We start from the raw sequence: 17,376 nt of genomic DNA on the forward strand, positions 1-17,376 counted from the left end.
AATGGATATTTGCTATGTGGAATGATCCTCCTCTAACAAAGAGCTACTCCTCAAGATTTAATTGCACACCTTACGTTTTCATGGGGAGTTTGCTATTTATCCCACTGTGTTTGCATTGAGTTGTTGCTGAAGTTCAAAAGTGATTCCACTGGAACATCTTGTTCTGATTCAACTAGATCCACTTTTCCTTTAAAAATTCCAGTGGTTGCTGCCTCAACTATTCCATGTGGCAAACTATTCAATTATCCATAGGAACAGAATTTTTATTCTCCCTTCCCACTATTTTACTAATCGTTTGAATGTAATCCCTAGTAGGCGAATTGAAAGTTCATCACATATTTACTTTTCCTGTTCTCTGATGGTATCCAGTGAATCTCAAGCTACCATCTCCATTCGGGGCCCCTCTTACACGATCCACAATAAACACAAGTGCTTTATCCTGTACATTTTCATCGTCCTGCTCCCTGCTTGTTTGTACCACTAAGTTACTTTCGTCATCAAGTCTGGAAGAAAAAATACAAATATCAAAATTTAATCAGATAACTTTTTTCATCGAATGACTAGTAATCTCTTTCATCTGAAATACTAAATTACAATCAAAATTAGCTCTACGTATGTTTTACACTTGGAGAAAAATTCTTAGGTTCTTATGTTAAGTCAGTTTGATTATATTCCTTTTGGCATCTTCATGTAACCTGCACCATCATCAGTCCAGACGATGGGCTGAAGATCTGCATCTGGGTTGCCCTGATGCTGCTGTGAAGTAATCAGCCAAGGTGGTAGTTTAATCCTTTTGCCTATTCCTTTATTCAGAAGTACTTTTGCTTCATCTCCCACTGTCGCTCAGCAATTGGAAATTGCAGGTTATTGTACCATAACATTTCTCTCTTGGTACATAGTTTTCTATTATCATGTAGATTTTTGAATAGGAAGATCTACATGACCGTGTATATGATCTTCCAAAAGTAAGATTACAGTAATGGGCATAATACAGTATTCAAATTGTTACCAAGATCCAATCTTGATCCTCTTGTTGTCAAGCATTATGATTAATTAACTTGGATTTGATGTTCCATTGCCACAGAGTTAATATATGTACAACGGTTTCAGTGGACAAGAGCTTGTTAACTGACCTCTTAATGAACTCATCACCATATAATTTTACATGTAAAATGGGCACACTCTCTCAGATAGTAGTCCTTGATTCTAAAAATGGTTAACTATACATTTTGGCCATGCACCTTAAGGGGTAGGTTTTTTTTTACCCAGAGAGTGGTTGGTGCATGGAATGCACTGTCTGGGGTGGTGGTGGAGGCTGATATGTTGGGCAAGTTCAAGAGATTGTTAGATAAGCATATGGAGGAATTTAAGATAGAGGGATATGTGGGAGGAAGGGGTTAGATAGTCTTAGGAGTGGTTTGAAGGTCGGCACAACATGGTGGGCTGAAGGGCCTGTATTGTGCTGTATTGTTCTATGGTTCTATGGGTAGTTAAGTGAAGGAACATGCCTAGAAATTCAGTTTTATAACTTTTTTAAAAAAATGTAAAGCAATTGATTTATTTTGCAGAGGGAAACGGGGTTATGTTTTTCTTTAGTTTCTCCCTTCGCTTTTGGAAATAATAATGGTCCCTCGGTAGCAGTTCACCAACTAATGGAAACAGACTTGTACCATAATTTTTATTAGTTCTGTGTGGGAAATACTGGCAGGGCAGTATTTTATTGTCCATCCTAAGTTGACCACTTGGACACAAATTATCAAAATTTTTAATTACCAGAAACTGTTGGGAGTTTTGACTTTGGGTTACTATTGCAGAGTGTCATAACCACTAGCCAAATGATACCCTGTCTTACTGCTCCAACTACTCAGCTGCAATCTGCTCTCCAAAATGTTGCATCATTTGTTGTTCCATTCAATAAACCTGTTTACAAGTTGTTCCCATACCTTACCTATGTCCTATTAATCCACTAAATCTTTACTACAATGTGAACAGATCCAATACCTTTCCCAAAATAGAGAATGCAATGCTGCATAAGGTGCTCCAACCAAAGTGTAACCAACCTCTTGCTTATAAATCTAAATTAATGTATAAAACAAAACAAATATTTGGATCATCTTTTTATGGCCTTCACTACTTACATTCAATAGTGTTACTAAAACTTAGGCTATTCTGAAAATTTGTCTAGCATTAAGATCAAACCTTCATTACGATCTGTATCATCAGCTTCCTGTATCATCAAGCCTCTCACTGGAGTCATTAATCCCTGTTGATGCTGATAACAACTGTGCTTATCTGCCATATATAAGGAATTCTTCTTAGGAAGTTAAGGTGGGACTCAGTTTGAGGAGTTGGTAAAGGGGAGTCCTGTAGACACAGCTCTACAGCTGTAAACAAAAAGGAAGTCAGGCTTTGGACAACTCTCTCACTTGCCTGTAGATTTTGTTTCATGTTTGTACACTGGAATTCTTTTCACACCATTCCCTTCTCTCCCTTGAGCCATTGGAAAAGCTACCAATGGAATTAGCTTTGGAGTAAATTCTTCCTCTTCATGTTGTGCCGATTTAGCAATCTGGCATATAGGATTCCTGCTGAGAAACCCACTGTTGCACTATAGTGTGTAGTAAATGCAAGAGGAAATTTAATTGCCTTAAAACTTCAAATAAAATAGAACCCTCATCCCCTCCAGAAGAATCCCCTGCAACATTGAACTGAAAACTTACTGGTGAGATGTTCAGTTTGTGGTTAATGGAAGCAGATGTGTGGAAGAAATTACAACAAAGAACCAAGACTTCAGCTTACAATTCATACTAATAACCAAAGCCAAATGTGGTAGAACTCACTCTTCTTGAAAAGAACTCCACTTCCATCATTGATACAAAGCAGCCCTGAAATATCAGGGCCTGGAATGATGGGTAACAAGTGTATTGCCCACAGGAACCTAAAACTTGGGACAACATTTCAACTTACAAAGTTTGTACTCCATGGCAAATTCTAGAAGGTGCAAGGTCAAATCTTCTGCATGGTCACGCATCACATCATCTTGTCAAAGAGTCATGTTGGGGGATTTGCAAACCCACTTGGAAATTCATCACTAAGCTACTGTTAAACTGGAATCTGAAAGTATGTGTTTGATTTGCTTCCCAAAAGCAGGATCTCTCCAGATGAATATTTATTTATGGGATACAATTGTTGCCAGCAGTTATGGCCCACGTGGCAGCTTTGGTGGTGATGAGTTGCCTTCCTGAACTACTGTAGTCCTGTGCTAAAGGTTCTCCTAGTAATTTTGGGTAGGGAGTTCAAGGATTTAATCTCAGTAAAGAAGAAATAGCAATATACTTCTAAATCAGGATGATGATGTAGAGGAACCAACAGTTGACGACATTCCCACTGCCCTTGTCTTTCTTGGTGGTAAAGGTCAAAGACTTGGGAGAGGAGATGTCAGAGTAGTGAAGAGAGTGAACGTCTTGGCAGGGGATGCCAATCAAGCAAGCTCCTTTCTGCTATATTGGCGCCAGAAGCGTGGTGGACACTTGCGGGCTGCCCCCAGAACATTCTACGCAAAGATGCATTTTCACTGTGTGTTTCGATGTACATGTGACTAATAAAGAAACCTTATCTTATAAAGTAAAAGTTAACAATTAGAGCATTGGGAACAAGGAGTAGCATTTGATTAATGAATGGAATGCACTCAATTCTGGATTGAGGGGCTCATGGAGTCATAGTTGTACAACACAGAAATGAGCCCACCACATTCATGCCGATCTTTTTTGCCCATCTACACTAATCCCAGTTTGCAGCATTAGGTCTGTACCCTCCTCTGCCTTGCCTTTTTGTGTCTTTTTAAATGCAGTGATTGCATGTTACTCCACCCACCTCCTCCGGCAACAAGTTCCAGACATCAACCACTGTGTCAAAAGCATTCCCCTCAAATCCTCTTTAAAACTCCTTCCTCTCATTTTAAACTTGTCCTCTTGTTGTTGATTCTCCTACAATGGGAAAAAGATTCTGCACATCTACTCTATCTGCACCTCTTATATTTTAATATACTTCTATCAGGTGACCCCCCCCCCCCCATCAGCCTCCTTCAAAAACAAACACAGACTATCCCCATAACAGCATCAGGACTTTCCATCGACCACTGATAACTTGGTTGTGATTATCTATCTCTCTCCATAACTAAAGTCCTCCAGTCAGTGTAACATCCCAGTTAACCTCCTCTGCACTCTCTCCAGCACAACCACATCCTTCCTAATAGTGTGGCAACCAGAACGGCACACAATGCAGTCTAACTGGTGTTTTGTAAAGTTGCAACATAACATCCCAACTTTTATCTTCTATGCCCTGACCAAGGAAGTCAAGCATGCCATATGCCTTTTTCAGCACCTTATCTACCTGTGTTGCCACTTTTAGGTAACTATGGACTTAAATCCCAAGGTCCCTCTGTTCATCAACATTCCTTAGTGCCTTACCATTTACTGTAAATGTCCTACCCCTATTTGACCAAGGGTCATTTATCCACACTTGAGCTCACAAAGCTGGCTGCAAATGCAAGCCGAGGAGAATGGAGGGAGGTTTCTGGGGGATACAGACAGGTATGTGAATGGGCAAGGACATACCAGATGGAACATATTATGGCAAAAGAATTGAAGACATGTACTTTGGTAGAAAAAGAGATTTAAAAAAAAAAGTGGTGAGAAACTGTAAAGCGTTGGCATTCTAAGGAAGCTGGGTGTCGCAGTACGTCAATCATTGAAAGTTAGCATGAGGATTTGAGTAGAAAAGTAAAGGCTTCTTAGATAAAATATGTATGGCATTGGTGAGACAATTTCTGGAATATTGCGCATAGGTCTGGTCTCCCAACCTATATGTAACGAAAGCATGAAAAATAATGAAAAGGTCACATTGAGTTTGGTGCAAAGTGGATCCAAATTTAGTTATGACACTTTGGTAAATAGTTCCAGTTGGAAAGTAAGTGCAGAAAGATCAAATTAAAACAGAAAATGCTGCAAATATTCAGCAGATTGGGCAGCATTCTTAAGAAAAATAAGAGTTGATGTTTAACGTTGATGACAGATGAAAACTGATAAAAAGTCATCGATTTGCAATGTTGCCTGCCCCACTGAGTTTTTATTTCACACTTCCAAAAAAAAACAGTGGATTCAATTACAACACAATTTTAATGCAAGGTCATTTAAGATAACAATTTTTATTAAAACTAGGATCAGAGCAATAAATCAGTAACAAATGTGATGTGATCTTTCACAATTATTTAACTGAATTGAATTTTAAAAACAAGACAAATATTTTTTTGAGAAGCCATCCTTATAATATCTTGTTAAATAATATGCAATGAGATTCGACAAAATGGCACGGCATTACATTCTCCCACTGTAAATACAACATATGAATCTGCTTTGGATGAGAGAGTTTCACATGAGAAAACTTTATTTGTAATAAATCATGAAAATGATCTCTTTCTGCAAGTCATTTTTTCTCTTCATTGATGTGAATCTCTTAGGGCTTAACAATGTCATGAGTTCAGATTGTGATAGCCCGTCAAGAGGAGTCAAAGAAAGGATCAACTTTACGCTTTCTCTCTCACCTTTGATTGGATTTGTGGAGGTCGCTGTGTCCATCGTTAGGAGGGAGGTCAACATGACTAGTATGAGAAGTGAGAGGATGATAATGAGCTGGAGCAGGGCGATAAGAGAGGTATTGAGGAGGAGGCAGATTTTCAGCAGGAGGAACAGAACGGCCTGCCATCTGTAAATAAAAATAACTGTTATTCTCATCTTCCGTTGTAGTCTACAGATCTGGTTACATTGCATAATTCAGCTTTTGTTACAGATATATGATCTTCATCAATGTATCAATTTTTCAATCAAGCAATCATGTTAGAATAAACTAGAGCTAAACGGCTGAATATGCTGAGAGACTTGTGTTTAGTTTTTTTTAAAGAAAGGCTTTGTCTACAACTCAACTTGAACATGACTCCAGCTCAACAGGAGGAACTCAGCAGGCTGAATAGTGTCTGTGAGAGGAAAGGAATTGTCGATGTTTCAGGTTGAAACCCTGCATCAGATTCCAGCTCAATCTGCTGGACTGCTTTTGTTACTTAGGATGGTTATCAACTTGTCTGCTGGTGCCACCTCCGAAGATCAAGTTCTATTTTGCAGCAAGACTTACCAAAGGTGGATATTGATACATGGACGCATTGTGGGGATCAATACCGGCCATTGACTGCACTTCAGCGTCTCGCGCATTTAACAGTCTCAGGTAGAGTTCAGAGCTGCCAACCTAAGTAAATGTATAAAAGAACCATTTACTGAAGATTGTAAATAGTTTGCTTCTGCTTACTTCTCTTATAAACACACAAAAATCTGCACGTTGCATTACTTTGCTATATAAGTATACACAAAGCAAAACACCACTTCAATACCCCAATCTTCTCAGTCAGATCTCAAAATAATGAACGTTGACAATTATGAATGATCCCCAAAGTGACTTTAAACTATATCTAATATTAGTAATTAATAAAAATAAATACACAGACTCGATTGTGTTGGATTTGGCTCACTGAGTGGAGCTGCCAACCGAGTTCCTGGTTCACCCACTCCTGGTCTGGATGTGGAGCAGAGTTTGCACCCTCAAGGTCTCAGGGTGCATTGGCATCAAGTGGTGCAGTGCTGAGGCCCCACCCTCAGGACACCCTTGCAAACTTTCACCTCCAATTTGGCTGAGGTCAAAGCTATGAGCCATTCAGAAACTTTCCAATATCTCTGGCATTTTCTAAAATTGATTAAAATAGCTTATTAGAAAACAAGGCAAGACTAAAAATATTCAACTTATGTTTTTATATATGACATTGACTTCTTTGCAGAGCTGGAAAGCTGGAAAAGAACTGACCTGGTGTAGGGTCAGAGAGGTGATCACCCAGAGTAATGCTAGGAAATCTCAGAAAACTGGGCCTCACTACTGGACACTGTATTGAGTACAGCGGTGGAGTATACAGATAGATGCAGCGTCATCCACCAATCTGTAGGTCATAAACCACAGGGTTCAGTAGTACACGTGCATAGGTCCCAGACACGTTGAAGTTTCAGTGGCTTACTCACCAACTCCTCATTAGTCCTGGTGGGGAACTGCTGGTAATTTTGTAATGTTGTAATGTCTCCTTGTGGGCCCCAAGGAAGTTACAATTTTGTTACCAAATTCAGCATTTCAGGATGTACAAAATTAGAAAATTTACATTTAGGTGAAATTTTTGGAAAAAGCATTAGTTTATGAGGAAAGGCAAAGATATACAGGGTGGAAGGAAGAGGGAAAGATGCAGTGCAAAGGAGGGCTTAAAGATCTTGAATATTTAAATGTATTTTGAAATCATCAGCCTTGAACCTGCAGCAGCAAGAATACTAATAGGAATAGATTAAAAAACCTGTTGAGTTTTTGGTGTTGAGTAAATCAAAATGATGAGTCAAACCACCACTTAAACGTACCTGAGGAATTCCATTGAGCTGGCCAGTTGTGAGGGATGGGGTTACTGGTAGAGATCGTATTGGAACTTTCCATCGACCACTGATAACTTGGTTGTGATTATCAAATACATCTATCTTTGCCCAGCCCCTGGAAACTAGCCGCTGAATTTCCAGCCCGTATGGATCAAAGCCACCAGCTGCTTGGAGCTCAATTATCAGAGAGATTCCAAGGGCAGGACGGACTCTGACAACAGATACAAAGAAAGAATAACAAGATAAAGGACTTTTGATCTTTTCCCAAACAGACACAGAAAATGCTGGAAGCTGTCAGCAGCTCAGGCAGCATCAGTGCTGGCGGAGTGACAGAAAGTTGTTATTTTCACTCAAACACCCTTCATCAGAACTGGAAAAGTGACAAGAGTGTATTAAGTTGCATAGAGTAGGAGGGCAGAGAGGACTGTGGGAATGTCTTTGATAGAGTACAGACCAAAGTTGTCAGGGTAAGAACTTCTTTAAAAACCACCTTTTAGAGATAGAATCATAAAAGAAATAAATTGAAATAGTCTTTGGCATGATACTGAATATAACAATTTCAGGGTAACCTCCCATTTTTTAACCTCCTCTTCCACCACAGATGTGGCTGTTCTTTTCCAGTTCAATTTGTTCTTTCCTCTCTACTGTCACTAACTGCCAGATTTTAAATTGTTTCTTTAAAAACTTTACTGTGTACCCCATCACAGACATTGCCCTTCTGCTCTCTGCACCCCTCCCTGCTCTGCAAGTTAAAGCAGGCTTATCTTCTGTCTTTTCTACTTCTGGTGAAGGATCCTTGATCTGAAATGGCAACTCTGTTTCTCTCTCCTCAGATGGTGCCTGGTCTGTTAAGTGTTTCCAGTGTTTTCTGTTTTTGCTCTAGATTTCCAGCATCTGCAATTTTTTGCTCCAGTTTGATCTCTTCTTGCCTAAAATCTTCAAATGTATTCATAGAATCATACAGCACGGAAACAGGCCATTTGGCCCAACTCATCCATGCTGACCAGTGGGCACCTTTCTGCATTAACTCCATCTCCCAGCACTTGATCCATAGCCCTCTAATCCTAAGTGATTCAAGTGCTCATCTAGACTCTCCTTAAATATTGTCAACAACCCAACTTCAACAACTCTTTCAAGCAGTGCATTCCAGGTACTTACCACTCTCTCTGGATGAAGGTGGTGCCCCTTACATCCCCTCTGAATCACTTTCAATTACCCTAAACCTATGTCCTCTAGTTTTATCTATCTCTGATGTGAGGAAATGTTTCCTGCAGTCTACCCTTTCTATACCTCTCATAATCTTACATACCTCAATCATGGCCCTCTTCACCTCATATCATTTCTGACGTGCCTTGTTTTTGAATCAAATCAAGGGAATTGTAGGACATTATAAATTAGAAGCAAAAAATTTCTGGACGTTTGCTCAAGTTGATGGTAAACTTTATTTGTCCCATGGGAGGAACTTCAGTCTGTATTTAAACTGTACAAGTGAGTATCAGATCTGGTTTGAAAAATGTCATTCACCAGCACTAATATTTTTCACTTTGCATGCAAATTTTATTCTTTAAACTATTTCTAGAAATAAGGTGAACAGAAAACAAATATGTTGATCTGCAAAGTTAACCAGATATATCATGTGAGTTTTGGTCAGCTCTCGTCACACGTCTATATTACTTGAACTCCATTTCAACGATTTATTTGCGGCAGGCCACACACGATATAAACAGAACTATCTTGGGCACAAAAGATTTCTATTGTATCACTATTACCTTGGCACTGGCTGCCTTGCAGATAAAATTCCAAAGCTGCCCTTGAGTCCTTCAGACATGTAGTGAGGCCCACTTCCCGTTTCACAGCACACAGGAGGCAAGGCTGATGGCTTCCCCATCTCCTGTCCTTTATTGTACAAACCAGTAACAAGGCGGACAAGCCGGTATGTCGGGTCAAGGCCAAGAAGAAAATCATAGAAAACAACAAACCCTGCCCTAGAATCAAAAACATCAGTTATGACACAAACATTGTATTAGTTAAATATCACAGTAAGGACAAGTTACAGAGCTAAAAATGAAGTTGAATACCAGAGAAACCATGCACTGTGCCTTAAGAGACTACCTTCAATAACTGAGTGGTGGAAAGTGTCCATTACCTTCGGTTTTTAATGGCATTTAGAATGGGTTTGTGCCATGACATATAAATAACGTCATTATTTATTTTTTGTCATCAAATATGAAAGGTAATTAACAATACAACTACTGGCTTTTAAGTTGAAGCAAACAAAACAAAAGAGTCCTCATTACAACATTAAGGAGCGGCAATGTAGTAGCCAAATTGGACTTGTCAATTTGAAATAATTTCAAAACTGGAGCTTCTCTGATGAATGGTTTGCATGTGTGTTGACTGCTAAACGTATTTAGGATTGAACCACAAACTGTACAAGTGCAATACAAGCACACTTTCACTGAGTTCATCTGATGTATGTCCTTAGACGACATTAACAACCCCTTTTTGTTGTCAGTTTTGACATTTTATTGGCTTTTCTTTTGCCTAACCCTGACAGCAAATTCACAGCAAATATTAAAAATTATTCTCTTGCTTCACTTTTGTTCGGTGCTTGAAAAATGTGCATGCAAGCACTTAGTAACACAGCTTTCCTTTCCCTATTAAGGAACAGTGGACGTTTTCCTGAGAAGTAAAACAAAGGCAGAGGGTGAGCAGACCAGCATCTTGCAGCGTAGTTGTTTCAGAGCCACATCATGTGGAGTAATGAAGCCAAGAGATAGCTTGCCATCTGTAGAGGTGAAACATCAAGTCTACAACAATGCAAAGAAAAAAAAAATGCAACTTACAGGGGAATGGATGCCTTTTAAAATAACTCAGTGCTTTGGCAAAGAGAGATATTAATTACCCACAGGAAAATAATAATCTGCATCAATGGAGAACTACAGCATATCACAAGGGTGAAAATTGAATTCCTGAGGAAATGGCCAACAGGAACTAGAAAATGGAAGCTCAATGGACCATTGTGCATCAAAAAATCGCAGGGAATCAGTCATAGCTGACAGAAAGATTCAGTTGTTTATAATCTAAAAGTACTTACACTGGATCATAGGGTGCAGGCCCCAGTGCATCTGGAGGGTCCAGTAAGTGTTTGGCAATCAGTGGTGTCTGAGGTCTTGTGTTACCCTGTAAAATAGTTAATCAGCAGGCCTTAGGGTGAGTATGTTCTGAGAATGTTCAAAGTGTGGAACACTCACACTAAACAAGCAGAGAATCACTTTGGATATCCAACACCAGCATCAACATTTTTCAGGTTAATTTTAAGACTGGTTTGATGATGTGCCCCCTGACAAAATTGGAAACCTTAACCCCAAACTTACTAAATTACCTATGTGATTTTTTTAACATATGCTACCATGTCCTGTCCGAGGAGGAGAAATACCAAGACCACAAAAATGTAGAGAAGAAATACAAATTAAACGAGAATGGATACCTTCCAAAGTAGCCCAATGGTGGAAAAGGATAAAAATTACTCACAGAGACAACTATAATACGTATCAATCTTGGGAATACATAGACATACATTTTAATTTTACTTTTTAAAAAAATGAAACAAAGAAAATGAGATGTTATTCCTCCAATCATTCTGGATTGAATTTAAACTGATTTGTGCTACCAAATCCATGTGGAACCATGGTATAAGATATATTTCAAGAAAAAAAAGTGCATGCTAGCCGTGGGACACATGATCATGAACACAATCGTCCATGCATTTGTATAAAATGTTTACAAGTTGCATAGCTTTTTACACTAAGGTGAAATAACAAATCAACATCAATGTACAATTCATGAGGAATGCTTTGTGGAAATCAACTTCTACATAATTATTGTGAAAGGAGTCCAGATTGAATACTTGATCAAGTCCCCATTAAGCATTTCCTAAATAAATAAAATTTACTTAAACCATAGCTACCCTTTTACATCAGGCACACCTACCATTTCTATCAGAAATATCAAAAAAGGTGAAACCTTAAATCTTTTTCTGCAAAAATAACCAGTTTTGTAACTGGTACAGAAAAGAAATGTTCTTACCATGTGTGGCACCCAAGTATGTTGGTTCAGACCTAGTTGTGGGGGAGGGGGAGGAGGAGGAGGAGGAGGTGGATGTGGAGGCTGAGGCAGATGATGAGGTGACCTTAATCCTCTTCGCATTCTGTGTGTTTCACTTTTTAGCAGCTCAATTTCTCCTTGAAGGTCACTCATTTTGTTTATGTGCTCACGCTGCATCTCCTGTATTTCTTTTTCCAATTCTACAATAAATCAGAAGATACCTTTACCACTCATAATCATTCAAAATGGCATTTACTTCCCTCAGCAAATTTTCTATAATGCCAACGCGCATTTCTATTATCCTGCTCATGTGCAAATGCTTTGCATCACCTTACACAGTGTTGGATTATAACCATGGCCTGTAAGAGACAAGTGAGATGTGACCATTTCTTAGTATGTGGGATTGCCATGTAATATTTATTAAATTGAAAATAATTTTCACAAACATCGATTCACTTTGGGTATCAAATACCAGCATCAACATTTTTCAGGTTAATTTTCAGCCGGGTTTGATGATTGTGTACCCCTGATGGAATTGGGAGTCTTAACCCTAAACTACCACTCTGAGCACCAATGTGATTTTTTTTAAGCACTTGCTGCTTTGTTGCATCTGTGGAGGTAAACACCAAGTTGACAGCAATGCAAAGAAGACAATACAAATTATTGGAAAAGGAATATCTTTTAAAATAGTTCAGTCCAGTGGTGGAAAAAGATTAAAATTACTTGCAAGAGAAACCCTGATACCTGTCTATGCACAACAATGAAAAATGCTTTGAATAAACTGGATAGATTACTTAAAAATACAGTGGTTATTCATTGACTGGGTCATCAGAAAGAGTAAAAGTTTAAAACATTTTATTTAAATTAAACACATTTTTGCAACTGTAGGATTCAGCTGAACTTGTAGCATAACACATTAAGAAATTTCTTTTCAGATCCAACTATGATGGAATTATTAATAGATTGCAAGTTTTATAACATACACTTATTCTGATTTCAGACTTATGTCTGTTTTGTTATTAATTCCTGTAACCACATTTGAAAAGCCTATAAAAATGTAATGCTATCTGTAGGGCTGGCAGAAACGGCAATTTTCAAAAGCAAAACAGAAGTACAAGTAAACAGGTAAAATGTGACAGTCTACAATGAATAACTAGGCAGAGTACTATTAATTGTATACCTCTGTTAAAGACCCACCAAAGGTACAATAGGCCAAATGGCCACCTTTTGTGCTAAATGGTTTTATAATTACACTGTCACGTCACTTTGTGGCTCCCAATTCTGTGGTGCTTCAAACAACCTTCCTTTTAAATTGTCATTTAACATTAAATGAATAATTCAAGAGTTGACATCCTGTGGCATTGAACATGGAAGGTTAAACCCGGAAGTAGTCTTGATGATGTTAAAAAGCCACGAGTAAAGCCATGAATTTCTGTACTTAGTTTTACCATAGTACTTTGTGTCAACAAATTCAGATATAGAAATAAGAGGAGAAGATGCTGGAAATGCTTCTGTAGAGTGAGAAATAGTTAACAATCCAGTCCACAACCTCTCTAATAGTCACTACTCTGCTGCTTTGCTTCTGGAGTGGATAGACTTGGCAAGCATCTTTGGATTGTTATTTCCAGTGTCCCCATGATCAGTTTATCTCAACTGCTTAGCATTTGGTCGTTCAATGAAACAAACATTCAGATTTCTCATTTTCCACACTACAATCAGTTATTACACATATACACTTGCATTTTATTGAGAAAAGATCAAATTCAAATCAGTAGGCTGGTTAAATTTTCTCTCTGGCATTTCTGACCTCTCTCACTACCTGACCACTCCTTTCAATCTTTTTCTCTAAGACACTTAATAATCTTAATTCCTTTTCTAACACATCACTGCTCCTTCGCTTTCAAATCCTCAAATCACAGGATTAAATTATTGCATTTTTGAGAGGAACAACCCTATAGCACCAGATCTCATAAAGACTAGTTTTACACATCTTCAAAAGTCTGCTGGGTTTTACTGAACAGAATCTTTCCTGACCTTACCACTGCTGAAGTCTACAGTGCATGAACTCTCCTTCACTGATTCTACCTTCATACAACCTACCTCTCTCTATTCATGCCCATGGCCCATAATTCCATGCCTGAGCTTCCTTCTCTCCTCCAAGACCCTTACTAAAACTCTTTGTTGACTAAGGCTTAAGTCACCCCATTCAATATTTCCTCCATTGTCTCTGTCAAATTTTTAATTATACCTTTTAACATTTTTCTGTTTTGAAGTTATGATATAAATGGAAATTGCATGAAAATCAGAATGACATCAATGAGTTCAAATCCTCTGATGCAATAACCAGACTGATATTGCTGATAATTTTTTTTAACCAGTGCTGGAAAGTTATCAGATCTTTGTTTTTGTTACCAGCTAATTTTAATGAAAGCAAGCAGTCAATACATTTCAGAAAGAGAAAGCTTGTATTATAATATTCCTTAAAATGGACTTCAGAAGACAAAAATAAAAGCATTGAGAGGATCAGGGTTTAACATCCTGTGGCTAATCTAATGGGAAGCCTTGCTGATGTTATGACTCAACCCATTGCCATCTGCTGATTTGCTGGACAGATTGCCTGTCCTTGAAACGTGTTTGGAGGATTCTAGGAAACCAAATACCTAGAAATTGCAGCAGCAAATTTGCTGGCTTTTTTGAAAAACAATGTAAACAAGACTGAATTAAAGATGAATGTTATAAGAGGGAAAGAACTATATTACTCTGCAATTCTGAAAGAATGGCTCTTATTTTGAGCAGCAAGCAGCCAGGGGATCATGAATGAATCAGAAAAATGTGGAGTTTGGTCTCAAATAGCATTTACTTTGAGGTACATTCGAATATTTTTCCTCCAAATTCACATTTATACAGTGAGCTATGGGAACTGATGCTAGATACTCTAGGCTACAATTTACATTTTAAGTTAGGAGAATGACAGAGAAAAAAAATGTCAACTTGTACATGAATGGTTAAATGGGGAGATATTCCTGAGAAAGCACATCGACACCAAAACCCTTACATTAAGCGGCAATTTGGCATTTTTCTGGAGCAAACACTCCAGAACATGGTCATTGAAGATGCGAGATGGACATTTATACAATAACTGTAAATGTCAAAGGTTTATCTCCATCCTCTCACATGCATTCATGAGTTGCAGGATGTAAGGCACTAGCTGCCTTTATCGACAATGCACCAGTCCAGCGAAGCACCAACGTTGAGCAAAGGAAAAGGTTGTCCGCATTTGGAGACTGTGAATAACCATTGAAGAATAACCATTGATTCCAGAGTTTAGCTGGAATATTTGGTTGTACAGATACCACAGCACCAGAAATATAATTGTCTATGTTGTTAGACATATTAAAATGGAATAGCATAGACATGGAGAAAGTTAGTTACAAGCCACTCAGAGAAATGAAGAACTGAGGGATGGAGCATAAAGCTCATTAGTGGTCTAATCCAGGCAGTGCAAGGTCTTGAGTTTCTCAAATACAGAGACTCTGGAGCCCAAAGTAATTTCAGGCAGGTTTGTTGGGTCAGTTCATCCACCAGTGGCTGAAAAAAATTTTTTGGATTATTAGCACATAGTCTTGCTGCAAGAGATGCAGACTTGTAACTACCACAAATAACTTGAGACACAAGGTCAACGATTGCATATCTCATGGGCTGATGCTCCTACAGTTCAGGAAGATGATTACCATGGATGGCCAGAATGCATGGAAGACTCTTGGGGCACAACCATTGAACAGGGCGAGTTATGAAATTGTTTCAGCTAGGTGGTGGAATGCCAAGCAAAGAACCCAAGGGAAAACCTAGGAACAAGAACCAGCTTCGAAGCCAATATATATTTGGAGATGTACGATTGCTCCTGCCGCAGGCACTGTTGAGTAACTTGGGACCATCAGGACATAAGAATACCTTCCTACACTAGGTGTGGAAGTCTAATTGCCACAAATGGCTAGAGGCCCAATGCACAGGAATCACACATCTCTCAGGGGCTTAACACACATGAGCCCCTGTAGTTTGGGATGACAATTATCTACAGCAACTCATGATAAATTCACTGTCTTTGCAAGCAACCTACTCCAGATGAGTCACACTTTGGCAATTCCAGGCCATTTTCCACAGAATGGATTTTGAATTAATGTTACATTTAAAGATGGAGAAACAAAGGACTGCAGATGCTGTAATCTAGATGAAAAACACAATGATGCTGGAGGAACTCAGCAGGCCAGGCAGCATCCGTGGAGAAAAGCAGGCAGTCAACGTTTCGGGTCAGGACCCTTCTTCAGGGCATTTAAAGATTGCGATTTAAAGTAATATGTATTTATAAAATTAAATGACAGTTAAATATCAGTGTCAAATCACATTAAAGTACTATTGTACCCCATCTGTGCAAATAATTTAGTTAGATCTTGGACTGTTTAGGCACATCCTTAAAGCTATTTCAGTTTGGTTAAGAGAAGTGAGTAGCACTGATGTAATTATGACTCCACAAGAGATTAAGTGAACTTGGAAAAGCTAGTCTCCCACGTCCTTCCTTCCCACCTAAAACTTTACCTTCAAAGCACACATCACAGCACTACTTAGGGAGACATTTTCCTTTGACTGTATTCCCAGTTTTCAAGAGAAGAAAGTGGGGAGGATTGTTGAGAGAAAATGAAGAAATAAATATCTGGATGAATATATCATTATGAAAATTAAATAATCATACAGATCACTGACTGCTGGCTTGAATGAAGATCTCATGCCAAGATGACATCAGACAAAATAATATAGGATGTCACTCATATTCAGTGAGGGAAGAGGAAGACCCTTTAAATGGAATGGACACAGTTGATTATCGAGGTGGTTGCATGGCTCTACAGCGAGAACTGGATTTACGGAATGATCAATCTTTTCTCAATCTATGCTTCCTTGGGTCATTTAAAGAAAATATAATATTGACTTATTAACAACAGACAATTTTCCTATTCAAAAATATTTATTTAATGTTTCTAAAAATTACAATTAAAAACATAAGATAGAACTTTTACAATCTTTTCACTGACACAAATTATAAGATGGATATGTTTCTCATTGGCACAAAGTAGATCCATTTTCATGCTTAAGGAATGAAAAATACAGTAACTTTAAAATATTTTAAATAGACACAACTTAATGCACTGTGCATGCATAAATTAACAAGCAGGAGTAATTGAATCCACATCAGAGAAGAGGTAGAACCATTCATCTATAGGTTTAGTTTTGTTGCATTGTAATTGGGTTTTACTGGAAAAAGAGTCCGTTCTTTGAAGGACTTGGGTGCAACTATGTTTCGGCAATCCAAAACAGATTTTCAAAAATATATTGAGATGCATATGTAGAGTAAAATATAATTAAAAATAGTTGCATGGAAAATGTACATAAACTTACTTAAAGCACATTCTAACTTGAGTACAGCTCATTCTGGTATGTTAATTTAATCATAATTAATCTTCTATCAACAAAGAACTACTAACACTGGCCATTCAAAGCTTCTGAAATAATCTGACATTTCTTCAGCTAACATTTATCCTCAGATATAATCTATACCCTCAGAGGAACAGCAATCGACCTCCACTTTGCTATTTCTTTTATGATCCATCATTAAACATACCTTGCATTTATTTTGCTTCTCCTTTTGGTTCACTTTCATTCATCATTCAGCATGTCAGCTCTCACCCATGCTACCTTAGCGCAACCACGA

The 17,376-nt window shown here is 38.3% G+C and overlaps 2 protein-coding genes across 2 annotated transcripts in view; both read right to left on the reverse strand.

The window, feature by feature from the left end:
• LOC127567700 (uncharacterized) overlaps nt 1–2,500 on the reverse strand; it is a 31,182-nt gene extending 28,682 nt beyond the window's left edge. The window contains exons 1-2 of the mRNA XM_052010645.1: nt 2,427–2,500; nt 344–503 (exon numbers count right to left, since the gene is read on the reverse strand). Coding sequence (XP_051866605.1) covers nt 344–503; nt 2,427–2,500 — 234 coding nt within the window. The remainder of the gene's footprint in view (nt 1–343; nt 504–2,426) is intronic.
• A 2,616-nt stretch (nt 2,501–5,116) lies between these two features.
• Nucleotides 5,117–17,376, reverse strand: part of ccdc17 (coiled-coil domain containing 17) — a 35,408-nt gene continuing 23,148 nt past the window's right edge. Inside the window, exons 9-14 of the mRNA XM_052012125.1 lie at nt 11,598–11,815; nt 10,606–10,691; nt 9,278–9,493; nt 7,497–7,719; nt 6,187–6,297; nt 5,117–5,763 (exon numbers count right to left, since the gene is read on the reverse strand). Coding sequence (XP_051868085.1) covers nt 5,599–5,763; nt 6,187–6,297; nt 7,497–7,719; nt 9,278–9,493; nt 10,606–10,691; nt 11,598–11,815 — 1,019 coding nt within the window. The 3' untranslated portion in view covers nt 5,117–5,598. The remainder of the gene's footprint in view (nt 5,764–6,186; nt 6,298–7,496; nt 7,720–9,277; nt 9,494–10,605; nt 10,692–11,597; nt 11,816–17,376) is intronic.

Source organism: Pristis pectinata, chromosome 3, assembly GCF_009764475.1.
Source record: "Pristis pectinata isolate sPriPec2 chromosome 3, sPriPec2.1.pri, whole genome shotgun sequence".
Taxonomy (NCBI): Eukaryota; Metazoa; Chordata; class Chondrichthyes; order Rhinopristiformes; family Pristidae; genus Pristis; species Pristis pectinata.